The sequence below is a fragment of the Rhamphochromis longiceps genome, linkage group LG20 (genome assembly GCF_057381845.1).
Source record: "Rhamphochromis longiceps isolate RC_006_pf linkage group LG20, R_longiceps_female_GT1.1, whole genome shotgun sequence".
Lineage (NCBI taxonomy): Eukaryota > Metazoa > Chordata > Actinopteri > Cichliformes > Cichlidae > Rhamphochromis > Rhamphochromis longiceps.
Genome location: NC_140576.1, coordinates 1,523,800 through 1,546,431, shown reverse-complemented (window position 1 = coordinate 1,546,431; position 22,632 = coordinate 1,523,800). Strand labels below are relative to the sequence as shown.

Sequence of the window (22,632 nt, the reverse complement as noted above, 5' to 3'; positions counted from 1 at the left end):
AATTGAAAACATTTGACCGAGCGCCACCACCCTCCGACGCCAGCAGTTTCACTGGGGACAGCCGAACATTACCGGGAACTACCGAAATGGGAACCGAAAGTCCCGTTTATTGTGTGTACTTCCTGGTCCAATTATAATACTCCCTATATGCCTCCGTGAAACGCAGCGCTTTGCGTCCGAACGACGGATGGGAGCGCAGAAACAACGGATGTGGCCTCAGTGTTATTATTGATGTGTCCAGACATCCGCAGCAGACTGTGCAGCCTGATCGTGTCCGATTTTGGACGTGCGAGCGACGCAACTCCTGCTCGAAATACAATTTTTCTTTTGTCTGCGCAACTGGGAGCAACATTTGTGATGTGTGATAAGGGACTGAGAAGTAAACACTCAGGCCTGCGCTCATGATCAGAGGCGAGGTGAGATTGATACCTCGGACTCAGATTGCCCTTGATTGCAAGTTGATTTCACTCCGGAGCGGAGGAACTGTCTGCTCCAATGGCGTCAGTTTCCAAGGTCTCTATTCTGGATTACTTTAACATTGTGTTCGAAGGGGAAAATGGGAAAATCGAGTCCAACTGTAAGGCTTGTGGCACCAGGATCCAGGCGAAACGGAGCGTCACGTCCAACTTCGTAACGCACCTTAAGGTAACAGTTTCCGAATAAAATTGTGCATGTGGCTGTTAACATCTGGCTCATCTTGTTCTTGTCAGGAGCAGCAGAAGCAGCTGGCTCTACGACAGCTCTGGAGGATTAGCTGTAAAAACCTGACTGTACAGGCAGTCTGTTGCTTCTCTGCAAGGGGAAACAGAGTGGAGGGGAGGGATGGGGGTTACCTATACCTTATCATCTCCTGCAGAAATGTACTCAGCATGCTGTGTAGAGGTATAGAAATGAACTATAACAACCTCATGCTCCTCTGTCTCTCTCCATTCAGCGTAAGCACCAGGCTATGTATGATGACTTTGTCAAAAGGAAGGATATGAAGAGAGAGGGCTACTCCTCTGCTTCCCTGCACAGTTTCAACGCCAATGGAGGGAATACCCGCTACACACTCCCTATTAGTGCTGGAGTGGGAGGAGGAGGTGGAGGAGTAGCAAGTGGAGTTGTTGGAGGAATGGGAACTCTTGAGGGAGGAGTAGGAGGAGGCTCTGGAGGAGGGGTGACCAAATTTGACAGACATGATCCACGTCAGGTGTGTTGTAGCCCGTTAGCGCTGGAGCTTGCAATGTTGCAAATGTAACAGATGATTTATTGAGACATTGCAGTAGAATCATTAGCTATTTTTAAAAAGTGCAATTTGTGGTGTTTCTTTTTAAACTACAGGTTCTGATTTCTGAGGCTATAGCTAAGATGATCGTGCGTGATCTCCAGCCAGTGTCCATAGTGGAAAATCAAGGCTTCAGAGAGTTGCTTCAGCTCCTGGAGCCACGTTACACCCCTGAGCCCCAGCATTACATCCAAAGCCAACTTCTTCCAGCCTACGCCTACCAGGCCCAGCTGGCCACCCGTCAGGCCTTGGCCTCAGCACACGCCCTTAGCCTCAGCCTGGATCTCTGGGGAGGATTATCTGGAGTCACTTCAGGGTAAGGAGGTAAAACAAGCCAGAAACTACAAAATGGGAACTTGGTTTGAATCCCTTTACTGAAGACTCCACTTCTCTCTCTCTATAGGTACCTTGGTGTCACCTGCCATTTTCTTACATCTGAGTGGCAAATGCGCTCATCTCTCCTGGCGTGCCTTCCACTGACTGGTGGCAGCTCTGGGAATCGCATACTTTCCGAATTTGATGAAGTATGTCACTCTCATGGCGTGTCAGGCAGAGCATTTCGTGTTGTGGCAGACCCTCTCCTGCCGACGAGAACAAGCGGAAAGCCATGCTGCCTTCCCGGTTTTCTGCTTTCACCTCCTCTCGGTAACGGCCAAGATGGAAATGATGAAGAAGAGGTGGACGGTAGTAACAATGTGGAGCGAGAAGAGATCAGGAATGGCCACGGCGACGCTGGAGAAGAAGGAGAATGGGAATACACATGGGAGCAGGGTTTGGGCGTTTCTCGGGTGGACTGTTTCTCTCGCTCTCTTGAACAGTGTGTCAGGGAAGGGCTGCGCTCTTGTCCACAGCTCTCGTCCACACTGGCAAAGGCAGCCTGTTTCTACAACTACATTACCTCTGCCGTCCCACCTGAGAAGCTCAGCCAAGTGTTCGATGGTCCAGGGTTGATGATGGGGGGACAAGGAAATTTCCCAGAGGCAGCACAAGACTGGGCTGCTCAGCTTAAGGCAAGTTAACGTTAGGGTTACATATTAGTAATGTCACCAAATAAACAGATTGCATCAGCTTCAAACATTTAACATGAGCAGTATGTTAAGCAGAAGGTGCACAAAGAAAGTGTGGCTAGCAAAATAAATGCATAATACCATTAATTCAAGGTTTACATTATGACACTGAGATATGACCACAGTCTTGGTTGGCATCGTTAATAATCTTTATGTATTTGTCTGCTTTGATAAAGGTCCTTCGGCGGCTGCTGGACTCTGTGGATTTCCTGGAGGAGATGAGCGGTCCAGGGGAACTGGGGCTGGGTGGTACAGAGAGAGCCCTGCTGAGGGAGTTCACGGACACTCTGGAGCCCTTCACTGAGGCCTGGGATATGGTGCACGGAGACAGACAAGCAGACGCACAGACGGACAGACATGTGTCTATCAGTCTCGCTCTGCCTTGTGTTCTCGGCCTCCGCAAGCATCTGTCCGAGACGTCCACCCCCCACTGCCCCTCCCTGGTTGTGGGCCTCAGCCAGGCTGTAGAGCGTCTCCTTGCCCCTATCCTGGAGAACCCCCTCTACATCACTGCCACCACCCTGGACCCCCAGTTCAAACTTACTTGGAGCAGTAACCCTGACTGGCACAGACAAGTTATCATAGAGGAGGTATCCAAACACTCCACAGCCTCCAGCCCCGTAAATCTCAACACAGACCTTCATCCACAGTCCCACACTCCTCCTGCCCCAGCTCCATCACCGATCTCCTCACTTTCTCGGCCCTGCAAGTTGTTCTCTTTCATCAAGCAGAGACCCACGACACAGGCCAAGAGCCTAGAACAGGAATTGGCTATCTACCTACGTGAGGAACCCACAGACGAGGAGGCTTTGCATTACTGGCGACGTAAAGCTATTGACTTCCCTCTGCTTGCCCAGGTGGCCAAGAGAGCTTTTACCATACCTGTTTGTGGTACTGTGGTGGAGAGCATTTTCACTACAGCTGGACGCTTCCTGCTGCCAGAGAGAGGCTGTGTCTTACCAAAGAACCTGGAGACGCTCATCTACCTCAAAGCCAATTACAGATTATTATGGACTTAGAGCTCTTTACACTTGCAGTAAAGTAACTTCTTGGATTCTAACCTCCATACCATTCTAAGGGAACCTGAGCTAGCACCATAACATAATCCTCATACTGCACATGATTTCATATCAGATAGAACGAATCACCAAGAAGAATTTCAGAGCTGCAGCTCATTTTAATCCTCAAGATCGGTTTTCCCGGCTACAGCGGGCGTGGATGGCTGTCTGCTTCCCCTCGTAGCCTACAGACTATCGCACCACATGCTGTGGACTGAGTTTGCTGGAAGCAGATCCATACTAAAGCATTTACTTTGACATTATTTTGCCTGATCAGGGTCTCCAGACAACCACAGATCTCCCTCTTTCTCATGTATCCATCAGTCAACACTGACAAACCAACAATAACCAGCTAGTCAAGTTTTGCACACTGTAGCAACTCGTGTTTTTTTTAGCTTTAGGTTGTGATTCATTATTTCGATTTTTAAAGGAAGTCATCAACTGCTCAACAGTATGTTAATGCGCTGTTCAATCTTTGTTTTAACTATGTGTGTGTGTGTGTGTGCCTCATCACTGGGAGATGATAATAAATTAGTTTCACTTACTTTAACGCTGCGGGTGTGTGCAGTTTGCAGATGTCAGTGAATGCACATGTCATCATGTGACACGCTGTTTGTTATATACGGTGGACCCCCGACTTACGAAATGAATTTGTTCCAGAAGGTCTTTCGTAAGCCAAAATTCTTCGTATTTATTTTGAAGAAGACATGGATTGTGCTTCATGTGTATCATTTTGACCCTTATTTATATCGTCCTCTGTCAATCCTTCAGAGGAGAGGTGAATTTCATTTCATTTTTATTATCAGCACCCCCCCCCACCCTCCTTTTTTCAATTTCATGTGAACTTTGAGGAAGTGAAATGGGTTTGACCCTGTGTCTGTCACAGAAGACTAGCAAGGAATGACTGTTTGTGCCACGACAAAGATTTTTCTTTGTTGAACTTCACATAGATATTTTGAAATAATTTTGCAGAGCATCCTTACGAAGGAAAACAGGGAATAAAGTAGTGTGTGTTAGCCTTTTTTTGCTTTCTTACTCTGGGCTGGGCCTGCAGGGAGGCTGGGTAATTGCAATAATTCCATTACAGTTAAATTTGATTCAGCAGGCAGGCAGCAGTCACATCCTGCACCCCCTCCCTCTTCCCTTATCACAGGCAACAAGCCTCACAAAATCTTATTTCTAAAGAACTGAGAAATAAATGTCAGGACTGCATGCAGCTACTGTACATTTGTTCTATAATACCACATTAAAGGGATGAAGCGCTTCAGTGCCTCAATTAAGGAGCTATGATCAATAAAGTGACCATAAACAACAGTATCAGTCAGTCTGAAGATGAACCCCTGATAGTGCTCTCACAAGGCTTACATCTATTTATTATTATTACCTGCAAAAAAAAGAGAAAAAAACCCAGTGTAACAGTTTTTGTTTTTGAAAATCAATGTGCTAATCTGTGGGCGATACAAAGAGATCCCCCTCATAGATCATAATTATCAAAGATTGCTGTGATCTTAATGGTTATCACCCCGGGACGTCTCTGGATTTAGATATGGAACTAGATATCTGTGTGGACGTGCCACTGTGTTCATCTTTGAAGCGCGTGTTTTCCCAGCTTTCCATGGGTGTGTTGTTGTTGTTCTTTGTTAGTATATGTGGAGCAGCTTGAGGCACCCACCTGCCCCTCCCCAGCTGTGACAGCTCATCCATTTGAGTTAGACGACTGGGCTGGGATGCAGCCCTGTTGGTAATTGCCTCTGAAATGAATTACTTGGCAGACAGTGAGACCGGGGGAGGGGGAGGAAATTGTAATTGAACTGCCCCCTCACTCCCTCCCTGGTCCTTATACCTCAAGTTATTACATCTGCAGTGCAGAAGGACATTTTCCATCCGCACACAGACACACAAAATGCTCACACCCTTACAAAACCAATTCTTCCCTCTCCCCTGCACGATGGCCTCAGCAAAGCATCATATTGATGCAGGGTGATTTCATAGATTGATTGTTCACGGGCACATGCACACTAGGCCACTGCACACTCTCGCACTCTTATTCACAGCACAGAGACAAACCCTCTTTTACACACTGAGTTTGCATTTGCTTGTGCTGCTCTGCTCCAAATACTCTCCTATTTGAGGTGCCCTTTAGCTGGCCTTCCTAATGCCTAGTGGGCTGCAGGACATCGGAGTTGGCACAAACAGAAGCGGTGTTTAGTATCTTGAAAGCCCTGGTTACCCCGTACACACAGACACGCACACTCAGCCAAGCAGTGTTATTAATAACCTGCCTGTTGCTGGCCTGCTGACAGTTAGAAAGCCTGATGGATTGAAAAGCACTCGTGCTTGAGGCGGCACATTTGTGCACGCTGTTTGGTTTGTCTTTCATTTTTTGGACATTGCCTAAATTATGGAAGAAATTTAAGGCTCGTCTTGTCCCTTTCACCACACGCACACACTGGCAGTCAGTCATGTTTGGTCATTTGGCCTTTTAATAGCCAGGCCACTGTAGGCAGGGGACTTAGTTAACTGAGCCACCTACCCCCTACCCTGGTCAGATATGCACATGTTTTGACTCCAACCTTAGCACACAATAGTTGCTATTTCTGTAATGCACTAGGGTCATGACTCCACTTATACCCTCCACCCCTCCCCATCTGTCTCTCTCTCTCCTTTTCACCCCTGCTCTTCATCCGACACCGTCACCTACTTGCACAGAATCATGGCGGACAGAAACAGCCGGTTCAGCGTCAAGAAGAAAGAAAAGAAGGCGGAAAGCAAAACGAATAGTGAGAAGGACAAAGAAAAGGAAAAGGTGAACGAGAATACGGCAAAAAAGCCAGAAAAACCCCAGAAGAAACCAGAGACGGTCCCTGAGCAGCCAAAGACAGATGAAGAGAAGAGGAATGGGGAAAGTGAGGGGGCAGCAGGCGCAGACGCAAAAAGCAGTGATGAAAATGGGGAGTTTCAGCCTATAGAACTGCCTCCGTTTGAGATCGTCACAGGGTGGGTAAAATTTACTGCGTATGCCATAAAGGAGTTCAAAACAGTGTGTCCCACTAACCTGTTTTAGTCTTTAACACAAGCATGTTTTATCTTATAGATGAAGTCCTTTCTATGTATAAGTCATATTGTTCTAAAGTGCATGTTCTTTACTTGATTTCAATGAGACAGGAAACTGGTGACTTGCACATGCTGTTATTAGCGTAGTGGTAAGAATAGGGATGAGTCACGAAGTGAACACTGAAGCCGGCCCCAGATATATCCCCCTGCCTAGCATCTGTTTCCCGTATCTGTCCTATGACTATGTGCTGTCAAAGCAAAGCGCCATCAACATTATATGAGATCTATTTTGTGTGATCCATCTGGCTCTCCTTGTGCAGTAGAACAGTAGATTATTAAGTCCGGGCAGGTGGAGTTGGCTGGTATAGGTTCTTTAGGCCATAACGTTCAGTCATTGGCTCTTTATTTTTCATTTTATTTATTACTTTAGTTTGGATCATCACAAAATGAGCAACCCATGCTTAGGCAAGCAAGTGCACGTCTGCCCACCTGGAAAGTCATTTGTGACTTTTTCTCACATTGCACTGTCATGAACCACAATGAGAGGTGACAGAGGACAAACCTTTTGACCCTGATAATGAGAGCAGTTTCTGCCAGTAAACCACTTCCTTTTAGATTCACTCACAAGGCAAAAGGGCGTCTTTGTTAAAACTCACACTTTTACTCTACCAGGGAACAGATGAGCCCATTCTACTTCAAGTTTCAGTTCAGGAATGTGGAGTACTCATCAGGGAGGAACAAAACCCTCCTGTGTTTCAGAGTGGATACAGCAGGAGGCAGCGCAGAGCCTCTGAAAGGTTACATGGAGGACGAACATGCCACCGCTCACGCTGAGGTGGCCTTCTTTGAACAGGTAATGCCATTGTGCCCAAATGTGAACTCTAGTTTTCTCATTTCTAACTTCATAATACAAACTAGACTCAAACCTCGACTCCCACATCTGTAGGTGCTCCCTAATGCCTCTCTAGAGTGTGATGTCACATGGTATGTATCATCTAGTCCCTGTGTGGCCTGTGCAGCCAAGTTGGCCAGCATCCTCCAGCAGCGCAAAAAGATGCGTCTTTGTATATTCTGTTCCCGTCTCTTCGAGTGGGAGGAGCCAGAGATAGTTGAAGGGCTTAAGGGCCTGGTGAGAGCCGGCTGCAAACTGCGAATGATGAAGCCGTCTGACTTCCTGCATGTGTGGGAAACGTACGTGGAGAAGGAGGATCAGAGCTTTACACCCTGGGAGGATTGTCAGGAGAACTACAACTACTATATGGAAAAACTGGCAGATATCCTCAAGTAGATGTGAGTCAGTGTGTGTGTTGTGCATGCAGTGAGCCACCATGCTGTTTTTGGTTCATCACAGGTTTATTTATAGATGGTAACTTGGTTTTCCATGTGGATTCTGTCCTCTTTCTTGTCACTGCTACAGATGCACGGACCTCCCCACCGACTGATCCACAAATCGCACTACTTGTGAAATTCCCACTGGCTGAATGCGTGCTTCTTGCAGTCACACGGTGCAGAATGTTGTTAGTTTATGCACTCTTGGCAACATTTTATACTTTTTATTAACACAATTCATGTGGAAACTTAAAATGCTTGAATTTTTACATAAATACATCAACTAATCAACATCCAAGTGGTTAGAAAACGAAGCAAGAAGCAAAGAACAAAAGTGACATTCATCGTTACGGTAAAAATAAAGTTTGGACAACACCACAGCCTGTGTTACATCTGCTGACATCTGCTGCTTGCTCGGAGAACTGAAGATCTAACTGAAGAACAACGAATAAATTCTCCTCCACGTCATCGTACATGTAAAATATATACAGCAACTCAAAATGAACAGTGGTTATAAATGATGTTCAGCTCATAAATAATGTTTTTTCTATTTAACAGTGCCTTAAAATCCAAATTCATTCAAACAATGTGAATTAAACGATGCATAAATCCTCAACAGTTTTGTGCTGTTTGGAAATGTGTGTATAAAATATCTGTTCATGCATATTTTATCATAGGTTTATTTTTTTCAGTAGCTGGTTTTTTAAAACTATCTCGCCCTGAAGAGTTTCCAGCTGTCGGGCCATGACAGAGTACGTCTAAAATGAAAACCTTTCACATCAATTGTAATGATCTTCAGCTGAGTTTCAGATGTCCTGTGACTGCCACATCACTAGATCGCACAAAGATGTTGTTTTCTGGTGTGCACTGACCATTAAAGCCTCACAGAGCTGAAGTACGTCTGCTGACTCATTGATAGGCCTGTTGTTGATGCAAAGACTTCGTCATTCATTTTAGAAAAGAACTCAGCCCACCGTTGGTTTCTGTTGTTTCCTGGTTGTCAGTCGTTGCAGCTAAAGACCAGGTTTGTGGAAAAACAGAGAAATTGTGTTTTATGTTTTAGAAACGCTGACACAGGATCATCATCATCATCACCGCAGATTAAAAAAATAAGCGCATTAGCAAAGTGCATTTGTGATTTAAACTTTATTACCTTGGTCCTCCTGCTTGGTTATTGGTAAGGGTGTTGTTTCACTGCAGACTGTGCCATTCTCCTCCTCTTCTTCTGTTCAGACGGATTAAGAAAGAAAAGAATCAGCATCTTTTACGACAGCTGAGCGCTTATTTAAGTATGTCAATCAAATCTTCTCTGCTTACAGCGATTTTCTTACTTTTCAGTTTCAGACTTACTGCAAAATATGACATTTAAAGGAAGTATTTTGTTTCTCCCAAGGAAGTGATGTATTCTCAGTTTCCTCATATTACATAGTTACAAAAGCAGCAGATGAATCAATCATGATAACGACTTCTTCGAAAAAGGACTTATGTGCTCACTCATTACGAGATTTATTTATTTTTACCTTTAGCTGGTGCATTCAGAGAGGCATCAGTGATGTACTCAACCAGTGGACACGGCACATCTGCAGTAAGAGGAATAAAGAAGTTAAATACAGGAAGTCACACCTAAACTTTTATGTGCAAGTCGGTAGTTTCCCAGCCTTTCTTTTTTTTTTTTGTTTTTTGTGGCGGCCTCTATCTACAGCATACTTGGAAAGGGCGACCAAAACCACGTCACTGACATGGTGCTAACTTACCAGTTATCTTTAGCTCGGCCATTGTCGGAAACAGGTTGACCTCTTCCATTTTGTCATCACGACCATCTGTGTGAAAATTAACAGCTCAAGTTTTTGTGATACTTGTATTGATTTGGACATTTATATAAGTTGGGTGTCACCTTAATACTGTGCTGATTTTGGATTCCATTAACCCTTTAAGATAATAGTTTATCTTTAGCTACAAAATGATTCACTAACTTACTGGTACGTAGTCTGTTTAATAATGTCGAGTGGGAGAGATGCCCAAGAAAGACACTTTGAGAGCAGTGCGAGGGTAAAAGTGCAGGCTGAATAGATAAAATTTCTGCACCTGTCCAACCAAATGCAGCTGCAGATTTAGGTGCAAATCGTTTTTCTAAAGGTTTTTTATTTCACTCTTCAGTTTGCCCACTTTCATTCATTCTAAAAGTTATGATGTTGGTTCTTACAGAGTTTTAGAATTTGCACAGTCAAAAAGATAAGAAAGCATACTTGGTTTGCGGAAGACTCTCAGGACCACGCATCCTATCAAGACCGCAGCGATACCAAAGACGATGCAGCCAGAGATGGAAAGAAGCACCCGCCTCTTTAACACTAAACATTAAAACAAAACAAAGCACAAGATTAATGACAGAATATTATTTTGAGAGAAGATTCATAACTAGCAGAGCTCAGTTGTACTTACGAAGGTTCTTGGTCTTGAAGGAGTCACTGGATTTTGAGTATAAGGGTCTCTCATCAGCATGTGCACAGCAGGTGTAAGTACTCTGGTCGGGGTCATTGCTGGGAGTTACTGTATGTGTCACATTGAATGAATCGATTCGTTCCCCCTCTTTGAACCTATTAAAATTCAGTTTATTGAAAATCTGCATTACTGCTGAATTTTCCTAAAGAGCAGAATCTACACAGGGCACTAATAATTATGAACATTGTTATATTACCATGTGTAATGCATCCAGTTGTGCGTGCTCTCCTTTACTTCACATTTTAGACTCAAGCTATCAGTGGAGAAGACGTCTGACCAGCCAGTTAGCAGGACTATAGAAGCCTTTGGGCGCTCTGTAATAAACGCAACCAAGAAGTGAATAACAAACATTCAAAACCAGAAGAATGAAAGGAGGAAATCAAAAAACGTACCTTCAACGTTGAGCTTTATTTTGTTACTGTAGCTTGAATAGAAGACCCTTTCTGTTCCTCTGCTAACATTGCATTTATATGAACCAGAGTCTTTTGTTGCCACAGAAGTGATGTTGTATTTGCTTCTAGATAAGGCTAACGCTCTGTCATTTGGAAGCACAAACTGATACGTCCATCCAGAGGAAACATTAACGTGACAGTTAAAGGACACTGAGTCCTCAGAGTGCATCAAATTATGTGCCGGATTCTGCTCCAGTGTGACTGTCGGTTTTGCATCTGAGGGTTGATAAGAATCAACAATAAGAGTTGTACAAGAGCACTGAAATACAAGTCAGACGGCGTACCTGATCTAAAGGTAAGACGACCATTAACTAGTCTGCACTGCTTTAAATATCCATTTTCTTAACGAGAACACTTCTCTGCCATGATGAAAAAACTTTTTTATTTGAGGTAGTTACAGAGTTACACGATGATGCTGCTCCATCCCTATGATGCTACAATAAACACAACAACATTTTTAATGTACTTTTTAGTGTGTAAATATAATAATAACTTTACTAGACTTCATGTGAATTAACCGCTGACTTCCTGAAGACTTTATCACCTTTGCATTGAATGAGGTTAACATGAGTGTTTGTGTTTTTATGGCTTCTCTAATTTTCAAGCCAACCTTCCCCCTCTGGTGTGATCTCATACTGAACATCGCATTTGTAAACGGGTCAACACTCTCATAGTCTAACTGTTAGCAGGAGAGTCAACAGCCTTACATTTGCAATCTTTTAAACCTTTACTTTAAAATTACAGCTAACACAGCAAAACTGAAAAAGACAAGTTTCAATGAAGAACCGTGTCAAAAATCAGAAGAAGAAAACAAATCTCACCATAGACATGAAGATTTAGTGGAGAACCTTTGGTGCTGTAGACGTCCCTGCTCTTCAGTTTTCCTGAGCAGCTGTAGTTTCCCCCGTCTGAGGTTGAAGCAGAGGTGATGGAAAGATTTCTGCCCTTATCTGAATTATAATGCTGGACCTTTGTGCCATCTCTGTAAAACGCGTATGTCCAGTCAGCGCTGTCCTTCTGCATCTCACAGCTCATATTTACACTCTCAGTGGGGAACACATCTGGCCATTTGGTTACTAGCTTCAAAGTTGGAACAGGAATTTCTAAAAAATAAAATATAAGAGGCTTGTTAATCATTTTACAAATCATTAGAGATTTTCTGTTTTGATTCTCCCCATAATAATACCCCAAAGTATCTCATATCACATGATTTCAAAGTGTCTTTCTTTAGCTCACCAGAGATTTGTACGGTCCGCTGGTCACTGAATTCTGTGATGAATCCTGTTTTGTCTCTTTTGGCCTTGCACTTATAAACTCCCCCGTTTAACAAAGCGAGTCCTTTCATTTTTAAACTGTTGCTGTTGTTGGGAATTGATGCTTCATCTTTGTACCAGTCATAGCTCCATCCATCTGAGTTTTCAACTTTGCATTCAAAGGACACGTTTTCTCCAACGTAAAGCTTTTCAGCGTCTGGCTGTTGAGTTATTGTAGGCTTAGGCTTGTTTTCTGAACAGACAAAGAAGAAGTAGTGTTTTTTTAATTTTAGACAGAAGCAACTGAAGTGTTCATGAAAAAGGTTCTGAAATGAAAGCAGGAACAAACCTGCTGGACTACAAACAAATATTCTGAAGAAGAGTCAATAGAAACTTACCTTGCACTTTAAGTTGTTTAGCTGCACTTGAATCAGTGATGAAGGCTGGATTTTGACCTCTTGTTGCTTTGCATGTATACGGTCCCTGATCTGCTGTTCCACGAATTTGAACTTTAAGTTTGTCTGATGATCCAGTAACCTTACTGCCATTTATGTACCACAGGTAGGTCCATGCAGACTGGACACTGATGGCACAGCTGAAGGTGACCACTTCTCCAGCAAACATCACATCGTAGTTTGGATCTTGTGTCAGTGTGAGAGTGGGTTTCTCAGCTGAGGGGATATGAACATGACAATCAAAAATTATGCAGTATTTAATGTGGACATTGTGACGTGCCTCAAACAATCACTCTTGTATTTTAATATAATATTTGATATGTTTTATACCTGAACTTGAAAAAATTCCTTTGTAAAAATACACAAAAGCATTTGTGATGTTGTGTAAATTTCTAAAACTCACCACACAGTGAGAGAAACTTCAGAAGAGTTTTTATAAATGGAAGCAGAAACAAACCTGCTAGACTACAAACAAATATTCTGAAGAAGAGTTTATATAAACATACCTTGCACATTTGTAAATGAGTTATCACTGTCATTCTCTAACTCTTAGCAGGAGAGTAAACAGCCTTACATTTGCAATCTTTTAAACCTTTACTTTAAAATTACAGCTAACACAGCAAAACTGAAAAAGACAAGTTTCAATGAAGAACCGTGTCAAAAATCAGAAGAAGAAAACAAATCTCACCATAGACATGAAGATTTAGTGGAGAACTTTTGGTGCTGTAGACGTCCCTGCTCTTCAGTTTTCCTGAGCAGCTGTAGTTTCCCCCGTCTGAGGTTGAAGCAGAGGTGATGGAAAGATTATCTGAATTATAATGCTGGACCTTTGTGCCATCTCTGTAAAACGCGTATGTCCAGTCAGCGCTGTCCTTCTGCATCTCACAGATCATATTTACACTCTCAGTGGGGAACACATCTGGCCATTTTGTTACTAGCTTCAAAGTTGGAACAGGAATTTCTAAAAAATAAAATATAAGAGACTTGTTAATCATTTTACAAATCATTAGAGATTTTCTGTTTTGATTCTCCCCATAATAATACCCCAAAGTATCTCAAATCACATGATTTCAAAGTGTCTTTCTTTAGCTCACCAGAGATTTGTACGGTCCGCTGGTCACTGAATTCTGTGTTGAATCCTGTTTTCTCTCTTTTGGCCTTGCACTTATAAACTCCCCCGTTTAACAAAGCGAGTCCTTTCATTTTTAAACTGTTGCTGTTGTTGGGAATTGATGCTTCATCTTTGTACCAGTCATAGCTCCATCCATCTGAGTTTTCAACTTTGCATTCAAAGGACACGTTTTCTCCAACGTAAAGCTTTTCAGCGTCTGGCTGTTGAGTTATTGTAGGCTTAGGCTTGTTTTCTGAACAGACAAAGAGGAAGTAGTGTTTTTTTAATTTTAGACAGAAGCAACTGAAGTGTTCATGAAAAAGGTTCTGAAATGAAAGCAGGAACAAACCTGCTGGACTACAAACAAATATTCTGAAGAAGAGTCAATAGAAACTTACGTTGCACTTTAAGTTGTTTAGCTCCACTTAAATCAGTGATGAAGGCTGGATTTTGACCTCTTGTTGCTTTGCATGTATACGATCCCTGATCTGCTGTTCCACGAATTTGAACTTTAAGTTTGTCTGATGATCCAGTAACCTTACTGCCATTTATGTACCACAGGTAGGTCCATTCAGACTGGACACTGATGGCACAGCTGAAGGTGACCACTTCTCCAGCAAACATCACATCGTAGTCTGGATCTCGTGTCAGTGTGAAAGTGGGTTTCTCAGCTGAGGGGATATGAACATGACAATCAAACATATGTGGGAGCTAATGTGTAGCTAGTGATGTGCCTCAAACAATTACTCTTGTATTTTAATATAATATTTAATATGTTTTATACCTGAACTTGAAAAAATTCCTTTGTAAAAATACACAAAAGCGTTTGTGATGTTGTGTAAATTTCTAACACACACTGGGAGAGAAACTTCAGAACTGGTTTGGCTGGTGACAGCCCTGTTCTGGATTTTTCCACTACACTTATTTTTTCCTATATGACCAGCTGAAGCAGAGCCTCATTCACATCTAAAGACACAGTACCATCAGCGTGGACCTGCGTCCCATCTCTCTACCATGTATACATCCAGTCACAGGCGCCCTGCCCCATCCCACACTTGAACTTCACACTCTCGGTGGGGAACACATGTGCCCACTTGAGTGTGTCTGTTGAAGTTGGAACTGGAATCTCTGACGAAAGCAGACACATTAACCATTTAACATAGCATGCTTTTACAGTTGCAGCTAGCAATGATTTCTATTATTTAGTGTGTAAAACAGGATGTGTCCTTTTACACAAATGATCTTATTCTTTCCCTCACAGCTCCACCTATGTTCTAACACCCTGACGGCTTTTGAGGCATCCCTCTGTGCTTTATGCTACGCCACAACATCCTGTTTCGACAGACGATGCAGAAAATAACGGAAGGAAGATGCTCTCAAAATGCTGTTTCACGGAGTACAAAGAAGTTTTGAGGTTTTAATAACAGTATGGACAACGCAAAATATGACCTGCTTATACACAAGATTAGCATTTTGCATATTCACAATACCAACTGCTTATTTACAACAATAATTTTACTTGTGTTCACCTACTGTTGTGGTGAGGTTTGAGAAAACTGATAAGAATCTCATGTTCGTCTGTGAGGTATATATGAAGCAACGCAGAGGGCCAAAACAGACTGTTTGGCTCTGTCCACAGTGACAGAATCACCCTGTTAGCCTGTCGTACTCTTATTACTTTGTTATTTCTTAAACTGTTAATGCAAGTTAAAGTAATGCCATGCACATGCAAGAAAACTCACCGCTAACTTGGATCATAACCTCGCTGCTGAATCCAGAGTTCACTCCCCTAGATGTAAGGTGAGCTTTGCAGGTATATGATCCTTTATGCGTCTGACGGACCGGGTTGATTTTTAATGATGATCCGTCCCCATTAATGATCTCAACTGGGTTATTTTGGAGCTGCTGCTTGTTTCTGTGCCATGTAAACGTCCAGCCAGGGGTGCTGCTGACAACGTGACAGCGAAATTCCACCGCCTCACCTTCAAACACATCTTTCCAGGCAGTCTGAAGCTGCAGACCTGGTGTTGGTGGGTCTGTAACACAAAAAAAGAGAACTTTTAACTGCAGGTTAAAAGAGTATCAGTAAGAAAGCCAAATTGCTATGTACATCATCCAAGTACTATACATGCATCCAAAGTTACACACAGCCTCATGTAAATAAACATGAATGCTGTAGTTTATGTACTGGTGGCACAGTGGATACTTACCAATAACTTTAAGAGTTGTGCTCTCACTTAAATGTGTAAGAAACTGATCTCTTTTGCCTTGGCAATAATACTGTCCACTGTTTTGAGTCATTACAGAATTTATGGTATACGACTTAGTATTAACTCCTGAAATCTGGTGTTGATCATTGTGCCACAGGTACTCCCATCCAGACGACACATCAACACTGCAGGTCAAAGTGATGGATTCGCCGGGGAACATCTCGCCAAAGTCTGAATCTCGTGCAAGTGTGGGCTTGGGTGTGCTTGCTGCTCAGGACACAGAAAGAAAAGGGCATGCTTCAGCAGTCTACACTCTCTCTATAAATACAGCACAAATATTGCAACGAACCTTACCATAAACTTTAATTTCGACAGGTCCACTTTCTTTAGTTTGACTGGGCTTCTTTTTGCCCTCAACCACACAGGTGTAATATCCAGAATCTTGTGTTGATGACGCTGTGATTGTAAGCACTGACTTATCTGGGGACGGAGACAGATTTGGACCAGAACCTAGAGGGCTTCCATCTTTCTTCCATGTGATGATCAGCTCCGAGCTGCTAGTGGCTTTACATTCTAGCACTACTTTCTCAGAAGAGAAGACGTCTGACCAGGAGGACGTTCGCTCCAGAACTGGTACCGGAGGCTCTGAAAATTGATTAAAAAAAGTGAAAGAATGGGAATGAATGAGGGTTTACACTCCTAAAAGAAAAACAACTGGGAGTTTAGATTCCATTCGTATATCCAGAATCTGAGCAAAACCCCCCTAATGATGGCTACAGACGTAATATAAAAATATCAGTAAATCTAAAAGAATAATCACAAACGAAGTACACAGAGGAGCATCTGTGAATGTAGAACGCAGTAAAAGCTGAAGTAGATGTGAGCACAAAAACACCAGATGCTAATCGTGTCAGGTAAGAACAGGAAACCAAAGTTACCAAAACTTGACAATTAAAGACCGGAAAAAACATTTTGATTGGTTAGATTTCTGTAATGACACAACCTCAGAATTGTTGCGTTGAATGGGGTGTTTTATGGGTCAGTAGGAAGTCTTTAGATACTCTACAGCATCAATCAGACATCACCTAAAAAGCTTACTCAAGTAGCCCGTTGTTGCTGGCCCTGCCCATTCCTTTACTGATAAATTGTACCCATCTATTCAACAGGACGGCATGCCAAAGCTCAAACACTCGCGCTGTATTCTTGAACACAACGAAGTGTTCACTGAATTCAGATCTGACTAGATGTCAGTGAAATACGTCACCTATCGGATGTGGTTAAATAAAACAAATCCATCATGCAGGTACTGCTGCCCACTAATGTGCAGGCTGTGCATGATGCTCGGCATGCCAGTTAAGGTAGCTCTGAAGCCAAAAACGAGCCCGACATGTTAGCGGCACAGTGCAAGTGGCGTTTGACGAGTACATATGATCAAAAAAACTGAGGTCATAATCTCACCAAAAGGAGGAGGTGCTGTCGATTCACTTTCTCTATAACTGTAGGTGGTTGCTGGATGAAGAAGAGAAAAGATGTGGAGAGCAAAGTTTAGATTTTAAAAAAACAAGGTTTGAGTCATATCCACAATGTAAAGGTGAGACTTCATAAAAACACTGGTAACAGTTAAATCAGAGCTCCAATCTCAAACTGCGATGCCTAATTCTTTTTTTAGTAGACATGAATGATTGAAATGAATACATTTTTCACAACTTTTAGTTTGACAAAACAATGACTTAAAAACACTTCTCATGTAGAAAAAGGAGGAAAACATCCTTTGTGTCCTACATACAAAACAATTACACAATACATCCACTCTCAATACTGTCAAGTGAAACCTACGGCATGATGACAGGAGACTATTGAGATTAGGCTGGCGTGAGGTAATACGGACACATGAGTTTATAAGTGTGTGTATCTAGTTGTAGGAACTTTCAGACTCATGACAATAAAGTACTTCATGTTCCTCTTGTTAAATTTACCCAAGTTCTACTTCCTAAACATTGCTCTTGCTCGACTCAGACTCAGCCATGTAGGCATTCAGTGCATAAATGTTGGTTTAAGAGACACTTTATGATCTTAACAGTTAACTTCTGTACTGAATCTGGTGTTTTTGCTCAACATGAAAATGTTTTAAAAAATCTTTTTCCAAAAATCATCTTCAACTTCTAAAACAGTGCAATCTGCTCAAATGTGTGAAAATCTGCTCTCGGCATGAAAGACAGTTTTTCCTACCATCGTTATCCTCAGAAGCACAAACAGCAACCGCATCTGTCAAAGAACCAAACAATGTTCAGTTGCATTAAGATTTGCATGTAAGTGAAAATATTCTTTATAAACTACAGAATTGAACATAAACGCTTAAAAACTTACATATTACACTGAAGACCTTGAACAGCCACATTTTCCATTGAGCTGCACGTGTAGCACATGTAGAGACTGGGTGTCTCAGTTGACTCATTTATCTGCTTCGCTGTGACATTCAGTAAAGGAAATAGAGCGCAGTTGCAGTATAAATGGGCGTATGTGACAGCTTCATTTCTGAACTCACCTCAGGACAGCAGCTTTCCTGTCGCTCTCTGACAACTGCCTTTTTTTGTTAAGGCAACAGGAAATGTGTTGGTGAACCACACTCAGATGTTTGTTGTTGATACAAAGTTGAACTGCTGATTTGTGTGAAATAAAAGGAGGGTTTAGGGAATTGAAAGAATGTGCAAGATGCTAAACTGTTGACAAAGCTCGATATTGTGCTCAATTTGACGATTTTAGACCTAAAGTCGTCTATGACTTAGCCAGCATGTCGTAGCTGGGATATTTCATTGTGCAGAAAAAAACTAAACAAAAGAAATAATTTTAAAAAACTACCAACATCAACAAATGCATTCCTAAAATCAAAGTTATCCTTTTACTATGGTGCAGGCCATTTGGAAACTGTAGCTGAGGCGTGATTTGAGGGGATGAACGGAAACTGCAGGTTATTTAAATTATACTTTTTTTATAAACTTATATGAAACTAGCGTCTAACCACAAACTGTGACTTCCTTTTGTCTTCAGCTGAAAGTTGCTCTCGAAAAACAAGAAAGGAAATTTCTTAACAGTTTCATTTTGACTGAAAACACCTTTTAGAGCACACATGTAACTACATTATATGTAATATTCAAAACAGCCTTAACGAGCACATCAGTTTTAATTATTACGTGTCGAATGAATCTTTCTCTCTCTGGTGACTTCCTGTAAGGCTGGGTGTTTTGCACCGAGATGCATCACATTTCAGTTCCTGTGTAAGCGAGGACTTCACTCACCCTACTCACCACAAGGTGTCTGTATAACACAGAAAATCCCGTTATGTCATGTCAAACTAAAATAAACCTCGGTTCATATCAAACCTGGGAATAACAACCATAACCTATCTTTAAAAAACATTTGTATATATCAGTCTTTTGATTTATCCAGTTTATTAGAGCCTGATTATAATGATTAAATTTCACCAGGCCATGTATACTCGGTGGCCACTTCATTAGTTACACCTTGCTAGTACAAAGTACTTGGACTGCTCTTTTGCTTGCAGAACATCGTCAGTTCTTCATGATACAGATGATATAAGATGCACTGTTGCACTATATAAATAAAACTGGACAGAATTTAATTCGATTGAATTGAATGTGGACGAGAAATCGAGATAAATCACACCTGCCACCATTTTTTGCACTCTTCCAGCGTCAGTTTTGGTGTTTGCATTTGTGTAGCCTCACTGTTCTCTTATCACCCTACATGAGTGACTTCCAGTCTGGTCTTCTGCTACTTCTGCATCAAGTTGTGCATTCAGAGCTCTTCTGCACACCTTGGTTGTAATCAGCGGTTCTTTGAATTAGTGTTGCTCTGATATCAGCTCAAAGCATTCTGTTGATTCTCCCCTGACTTATAGCATCAATATTTTCTGTTTTTCAGACGATACCATCAAACCCTAGAGATGATTGTGTGGAAAAGTCCCAGAAGACCAGCAGTTTCTGAAATAGCCAGACCAGCCTGTCTGACACCAACAACCATGCCATGTTCAAAAATACTTAATTGAGCTTCTTTCTGATGCTGAGTTTGAACTTCTGCTTTGAAGATAGTGGATTATGGCAGCAGATATTATACAGACTGAGTTGCAGCCATGTGATGGGCAGTTGAACAGGTGTAGCCAGTGAAGTGGCTGCTGAGTATATGTTTCTATTAGGGGGGGGAACTGCATGATTTGTCTAAAGTAGTATTTAGTGAATCATATGTTTTGGAGTAGTTTTATTTTGGTATTGATGCTATTACTACTAATAATAATAACAATAATAACAAACAATAATAAACAGGCACTTACAGGTACTGTTATCGGTGGCTTGAACCACATACAACAACCTCGGCTCTGTTTAAAACCGCAGTTTAGCGGTTGTTAGTGTGTAGTTGACATCAAAAGTTACCGGTGCTGTTGTGTCGCTTCTGACACCATTAATACGTCAGCAAACATCTTTTTTTTTTTTAAGTTACATAATGTAAAACTTACGTTGTCGTTAACGTTACTGTCACACACAATGATGCATTCACGGGTCGGTTTCACTTCCAGAGCGCACAGTCTCCTTCCTGTCTTCTAAACTGGGATTTCCGTAGTTTTTCTTTTCCCAAACTTTACTACTTCCCAGTGTTGCCAACTTAGCGACTTTGTCGCTATATTTAGCGAGTTTTCAGGCCACCTTAGCGACTTTTTTTCTGAAACGCGACTAGCGACAAATCTGGCGACTTTTTCTGGCGTTATTAGAGACTTATTTATGACGACTTTACTCTCAATAAGCAGCGGGTGCTGCGGTGGGCACCTCGCCCGTGCCAAAGCGCTCACAGGCCGCTATCAGGGCAGGGCTCCCGCACTGACTGTAACGCAGTCAGTTCTTCTTTTACTGTTATGTTGTTTTGTGGACCACAAAGTTTAAAACCACACACACACACACACAAACAATAACTCCCCCAGAGCGCCTGTTTCGGGTCACTTTTGCCGGTGTTGTGCCAAAAAGTGATTGTCTGCCAAAAACTGATTTCCGGTATTTGCCAAAAAGCGATTGCTCATATTTAAAGTGCTATAAGTAACTTGTTGGGCTATAATATGTTAAACATATGTCAAATGCATCCCTTATGGATGACATAAAGTCATCTTGAGCCACAAACAACATTCGTGTAGCAAGATACAAGCCGCAATCAGTTTTTGGCAGCGACTTTTATATAACCTTTATTTATGCAGTAAAAAAAAATCTCATTAACATTAAAAATGTATTTTGTAAGAGTAAGTTGCCCAACAGGACAGCAGAAATGGCAGCAAATATTACAATAGTTCTGTAAAAATATTTTAAGTGGGGATAAAGGACCGGATTGGTTATAATGTAAGTACAAGTTGTAAAGATACTTAAAAAACAGATAATTTTTTAATTCTTTATGTAACCCCTTTGTATCCCCTGTTCACCGAAGTCTATTTACGAACATACGTAAAGATATTACACATAAAAAATACACAGAAACACTGGAAATCAGTTTTTGGCAGACAATCACTTTTTGGCACAACACCGGTCCAAGCCCGGGTAAAGGAGCAGGGTTGGAATTGTGACATTAAAAAAACAATAATTGCTAAAAGAAATTTAATTTGTAGTTCTAAATAAACTCTAAATGCATTTAGGACGTTTTTTACTCACTTTATGTCTCTTCCACGATGTCATTTCTCTCTCCAACAACATAGGTTACAATTACGTTAGCATGACCAATTATGCAAATTAGGCGATGACATCATTTAGCGACTTCTAGCGACTTTTAGGCCAATAGCGATTTTCCTTACTGAGGAGTTGGCAACACTGCTACTTCCAACATCGCAAACATCGTGCAAACAGCGATGAGTAACTGGACTGTTCCTGTCATCAATGTGTAAACAGGCTAAACAAAAGATGCTTCCAGATGTATGTACAGTTTCGTTTGACATTTTCCCACCAACAGGACCTCAGGTGATTCTGGCAAAGACAAAAATGGGCAGAGTCGTGGTATTTCCCTTGTTTGTCTTAAGGTCTCGCCAATCCTGGAAGCTGTGCTGTGCATCTGGACTGCATACTTCTTTTCTTTTCTTTGTTACCTTCATATTCAGGTCCCGTTCAGTTAAACTGTTTCATTATTAATAAAAGATAATGTACAGTCACTCACTGTTCCTGATGAAACACCGGTGCAGTGTCAATAATATTACAAATATTAATACTAGTAACGCTAATAACTGTTTGAAAACTGAATCATGAAGTGGTGCTTTTTTTCTTTCTGGGGATTTTCGAGAAAACATTTCAAACTTAAATGTTTTTTTCACAGAGGCAATGGTGGGGAACTCTTCAAAGAGTGTACAGTTGAATAAGATAGCTCGGCAGATAGTATTTCATTTCAACATTATTGTTTTTTAGAAAACAATAGATGTTGTACAACATTAGCTTCAAAGACAATCTTGTGTTTGGTGGCAGAAGTTGAGGGGCTAACAGAGAGAAACAGACATGTGCCTGCAGCCAACATCGAACCACCAGTTAACCTGACATACGTACAGGTAGGTCCATATATATTTGGACACTTTTTACCTGTATACTTAAACATATTCCAATTATTGATACATAATGGACATGGACATAATATGCAGACTCAGCTTTCATTCAAGCGTATCCACATTCAAAGTGGATGAAGTGTTTAGGAGTACAGGTCCTTAACATGCACCGCCCTCTTTTTAAAGGGACCAAAAGTAATTGGACAATTGATTTAAAGGCTATTTGATGGGCTCATTGTTTCATTACTAATGAAGCAGATAAAATGACTGGAGTTGATTTGAGCTGTGGTGCTCGAATTTGGA

General features: G+C 41.8%; 3 protein-coding genes across 7 annotated transcripts; 2 read left to right on the top strand and 1 right to left on the bottom strand.

Moving 5' to 3' along the window:
• Positions 1 to 9: 9 nt before the first annotated feature.
• LOC146644566 (zinc finger BED domain-containing protein 4) lies at positions 10 to 5,921 on the top strand. The gene is made up of 5 exons (XM_085393295.1): positions 10 to 645; positions 935 to 1,192; positions 1,324 to 1,583; positions 1,671 to 2,277; positions 2,511 to 5,921. The coding sequence occupies exons 1-5, from the start codon at positions 496 to 498 to the stop codon at positions 3,351 to 3,353; spliced, it is 2,118 nt and encodes a 705-aa protein (XP_085249421.1). The 5' UTR covers positions 10 to 495; the 3' UTR covers positions 3,354 to 5,921.
• Positions 5,922 to 6,053: 132 nt separating this feature from the next.
• Positions 6,054 to 8,650, top strand: apobec2b (apolipoprotein B mRNA editing enzyme, catalytic polypeptide-like 2b). Its single transcript, XM_085393296.1, has 4 exons — positions 6,054 to 6,389; positions 7,119 to 7,299; positions 7,393 to 7,736; positions 7,864 to 8,650. The coding sequence occupies exons 1-3, from the start codon at positions 6,106 to 6,108 to the stop codon at positions 7,732 to 7,734; spliced, it is 807 nt and encodes a 268-aa protein (XP_085249422.1). The 5' UTR covers positions 6,054 to 6,105; the 3' UTR covers positions 7,735 to 7,736; positions 7,864 to 8,650.
• On the bottom strand, positions 8,651 to 21,551 carry LOC146644564 (cell adhesion molecule CEACAM5). 5 transcript variants are annotated; one of them, XM_085393290.1, is made up of 21 exons: positions 21,458 to 21,551; positions 18,123 to 18,222; positions 17,985 to 18,020; positions 17,214 to 17,264; positions 16,110 to 16,400; positions 15,756 to 16,022; positions 15,288 to 15,581; positions 13,944 to 14,216; positions 13,529 to 13,798; positions 13,123 to 13,395; positions 12,378 to 12,650; positions 11,963 to 12,232; positions 11,548 to 11,829; positions 10,667 to 10,942; positions 10,471 to 10,588; positions 10,215 to 10,369; positions 10,022 to 10,123; positions 9,530 to 9,595; positions 9,296 to 9,355; positions 8,929 to 9,000; positions 8,651 to 8,788 (listed from the first exon to the last, which is right to left on the bottom strand). In XM_085393290.1, the coding sequence occupies exons 2-21, from the start codon at positions 18,208 to 18,210 to the stop codon at positions 8,724 to 8,726; spliced, it is 3,582 nt and encodes a 1,193-aa protein (XP_085249416.1). In that variant the 5' UTR covers positions 18,211 to 18,222; positions 21,458 to 21,551; the 3' UTR covers positions 8,651 to 8,723. The 5 variants fall into 5 exon arrangements, with proteins under 5 accessions (XP_085249416.1, XP_085249417.1, XP_085249418.1 ...); XM_085393291.1 differs by lacking the exon at positions 21,458 to 21,551 and adding an exon at positions 18,301 to 20,986; XM_085393292.1 differs by lacking the exon at positions 21,458 to 21,551 and adding an exon at positions 20,287 to 20,986.
• Between the last annotated feature and the right edge of the window lie 1,081 nt (positions 21,552 to 22,632).

Bases quoted from the DNA above. Each gene is read 5' to 3' on its own strand.
- apobec2b (XM_085393296.1), top strand. From the start codon at position 6,106: ATGGCGGACAGAAACAGCCGGTTCAGCGTCAAGAAGAAAGAAAAGAAG. The intron at 6,390-7,118 runs GTGGGTAAAATT...TTACTCTACCAG, and splicing joins CCGTTTGAGATCGTCACAGG to GGAACAGATGAGCCCATTCT. The intron at 7,300-7,392 runs GTAATGCCATTG...CCACATCTGTAG, and splicing joins AGGTGGCCTTCTTTGAACAG to GTGCTCCCTAATGCCTCTCT.
- LOC146644566 (XM_085393295.1), top strand. From the start codon at position 496: ATGGCGTCAGTTTCCAAGGTCTCTATTCTGGATTACTTTAACATTGTG. The intron at 1,584-1,670 runs GTAAGGAGGTAA...CTCTCTCTATAG, and splicing joins TTATCTGGAGTCACTTCAGG to GTACCTTGGTGTCACCTGCC. The intron at 2,278-2,510 runs GCAAGTTAACGT...GCTTTGATAAAG, and splicing joins ACTGGGCTGCTCAGCTTAAG to GTCCTTCGGCGGCTGCTGGA.
- LOC146644564 (XM_085393290.1), bottom strand. From the start codon at position 18,210: ATGAGTCAACTGAGACACCCAGTCTCTACATGTGCTACACGTGCAGCT. The intron at 18,021-18,122 runs GTAAGTTTTTAA...GTTCTTTGACAG, and splicing joins CAAGGTCTTCAGTGTAATAT to ATGCGGTTGCTGTTTGTGCT. The intron at 10,124-10,214 runs GTAAGTACAACT...TTTAATGTTTAG, and splicing joins CTTCAAGACCAAGAACCTTC to TGTTAAAGAGGCGGGTGCTT.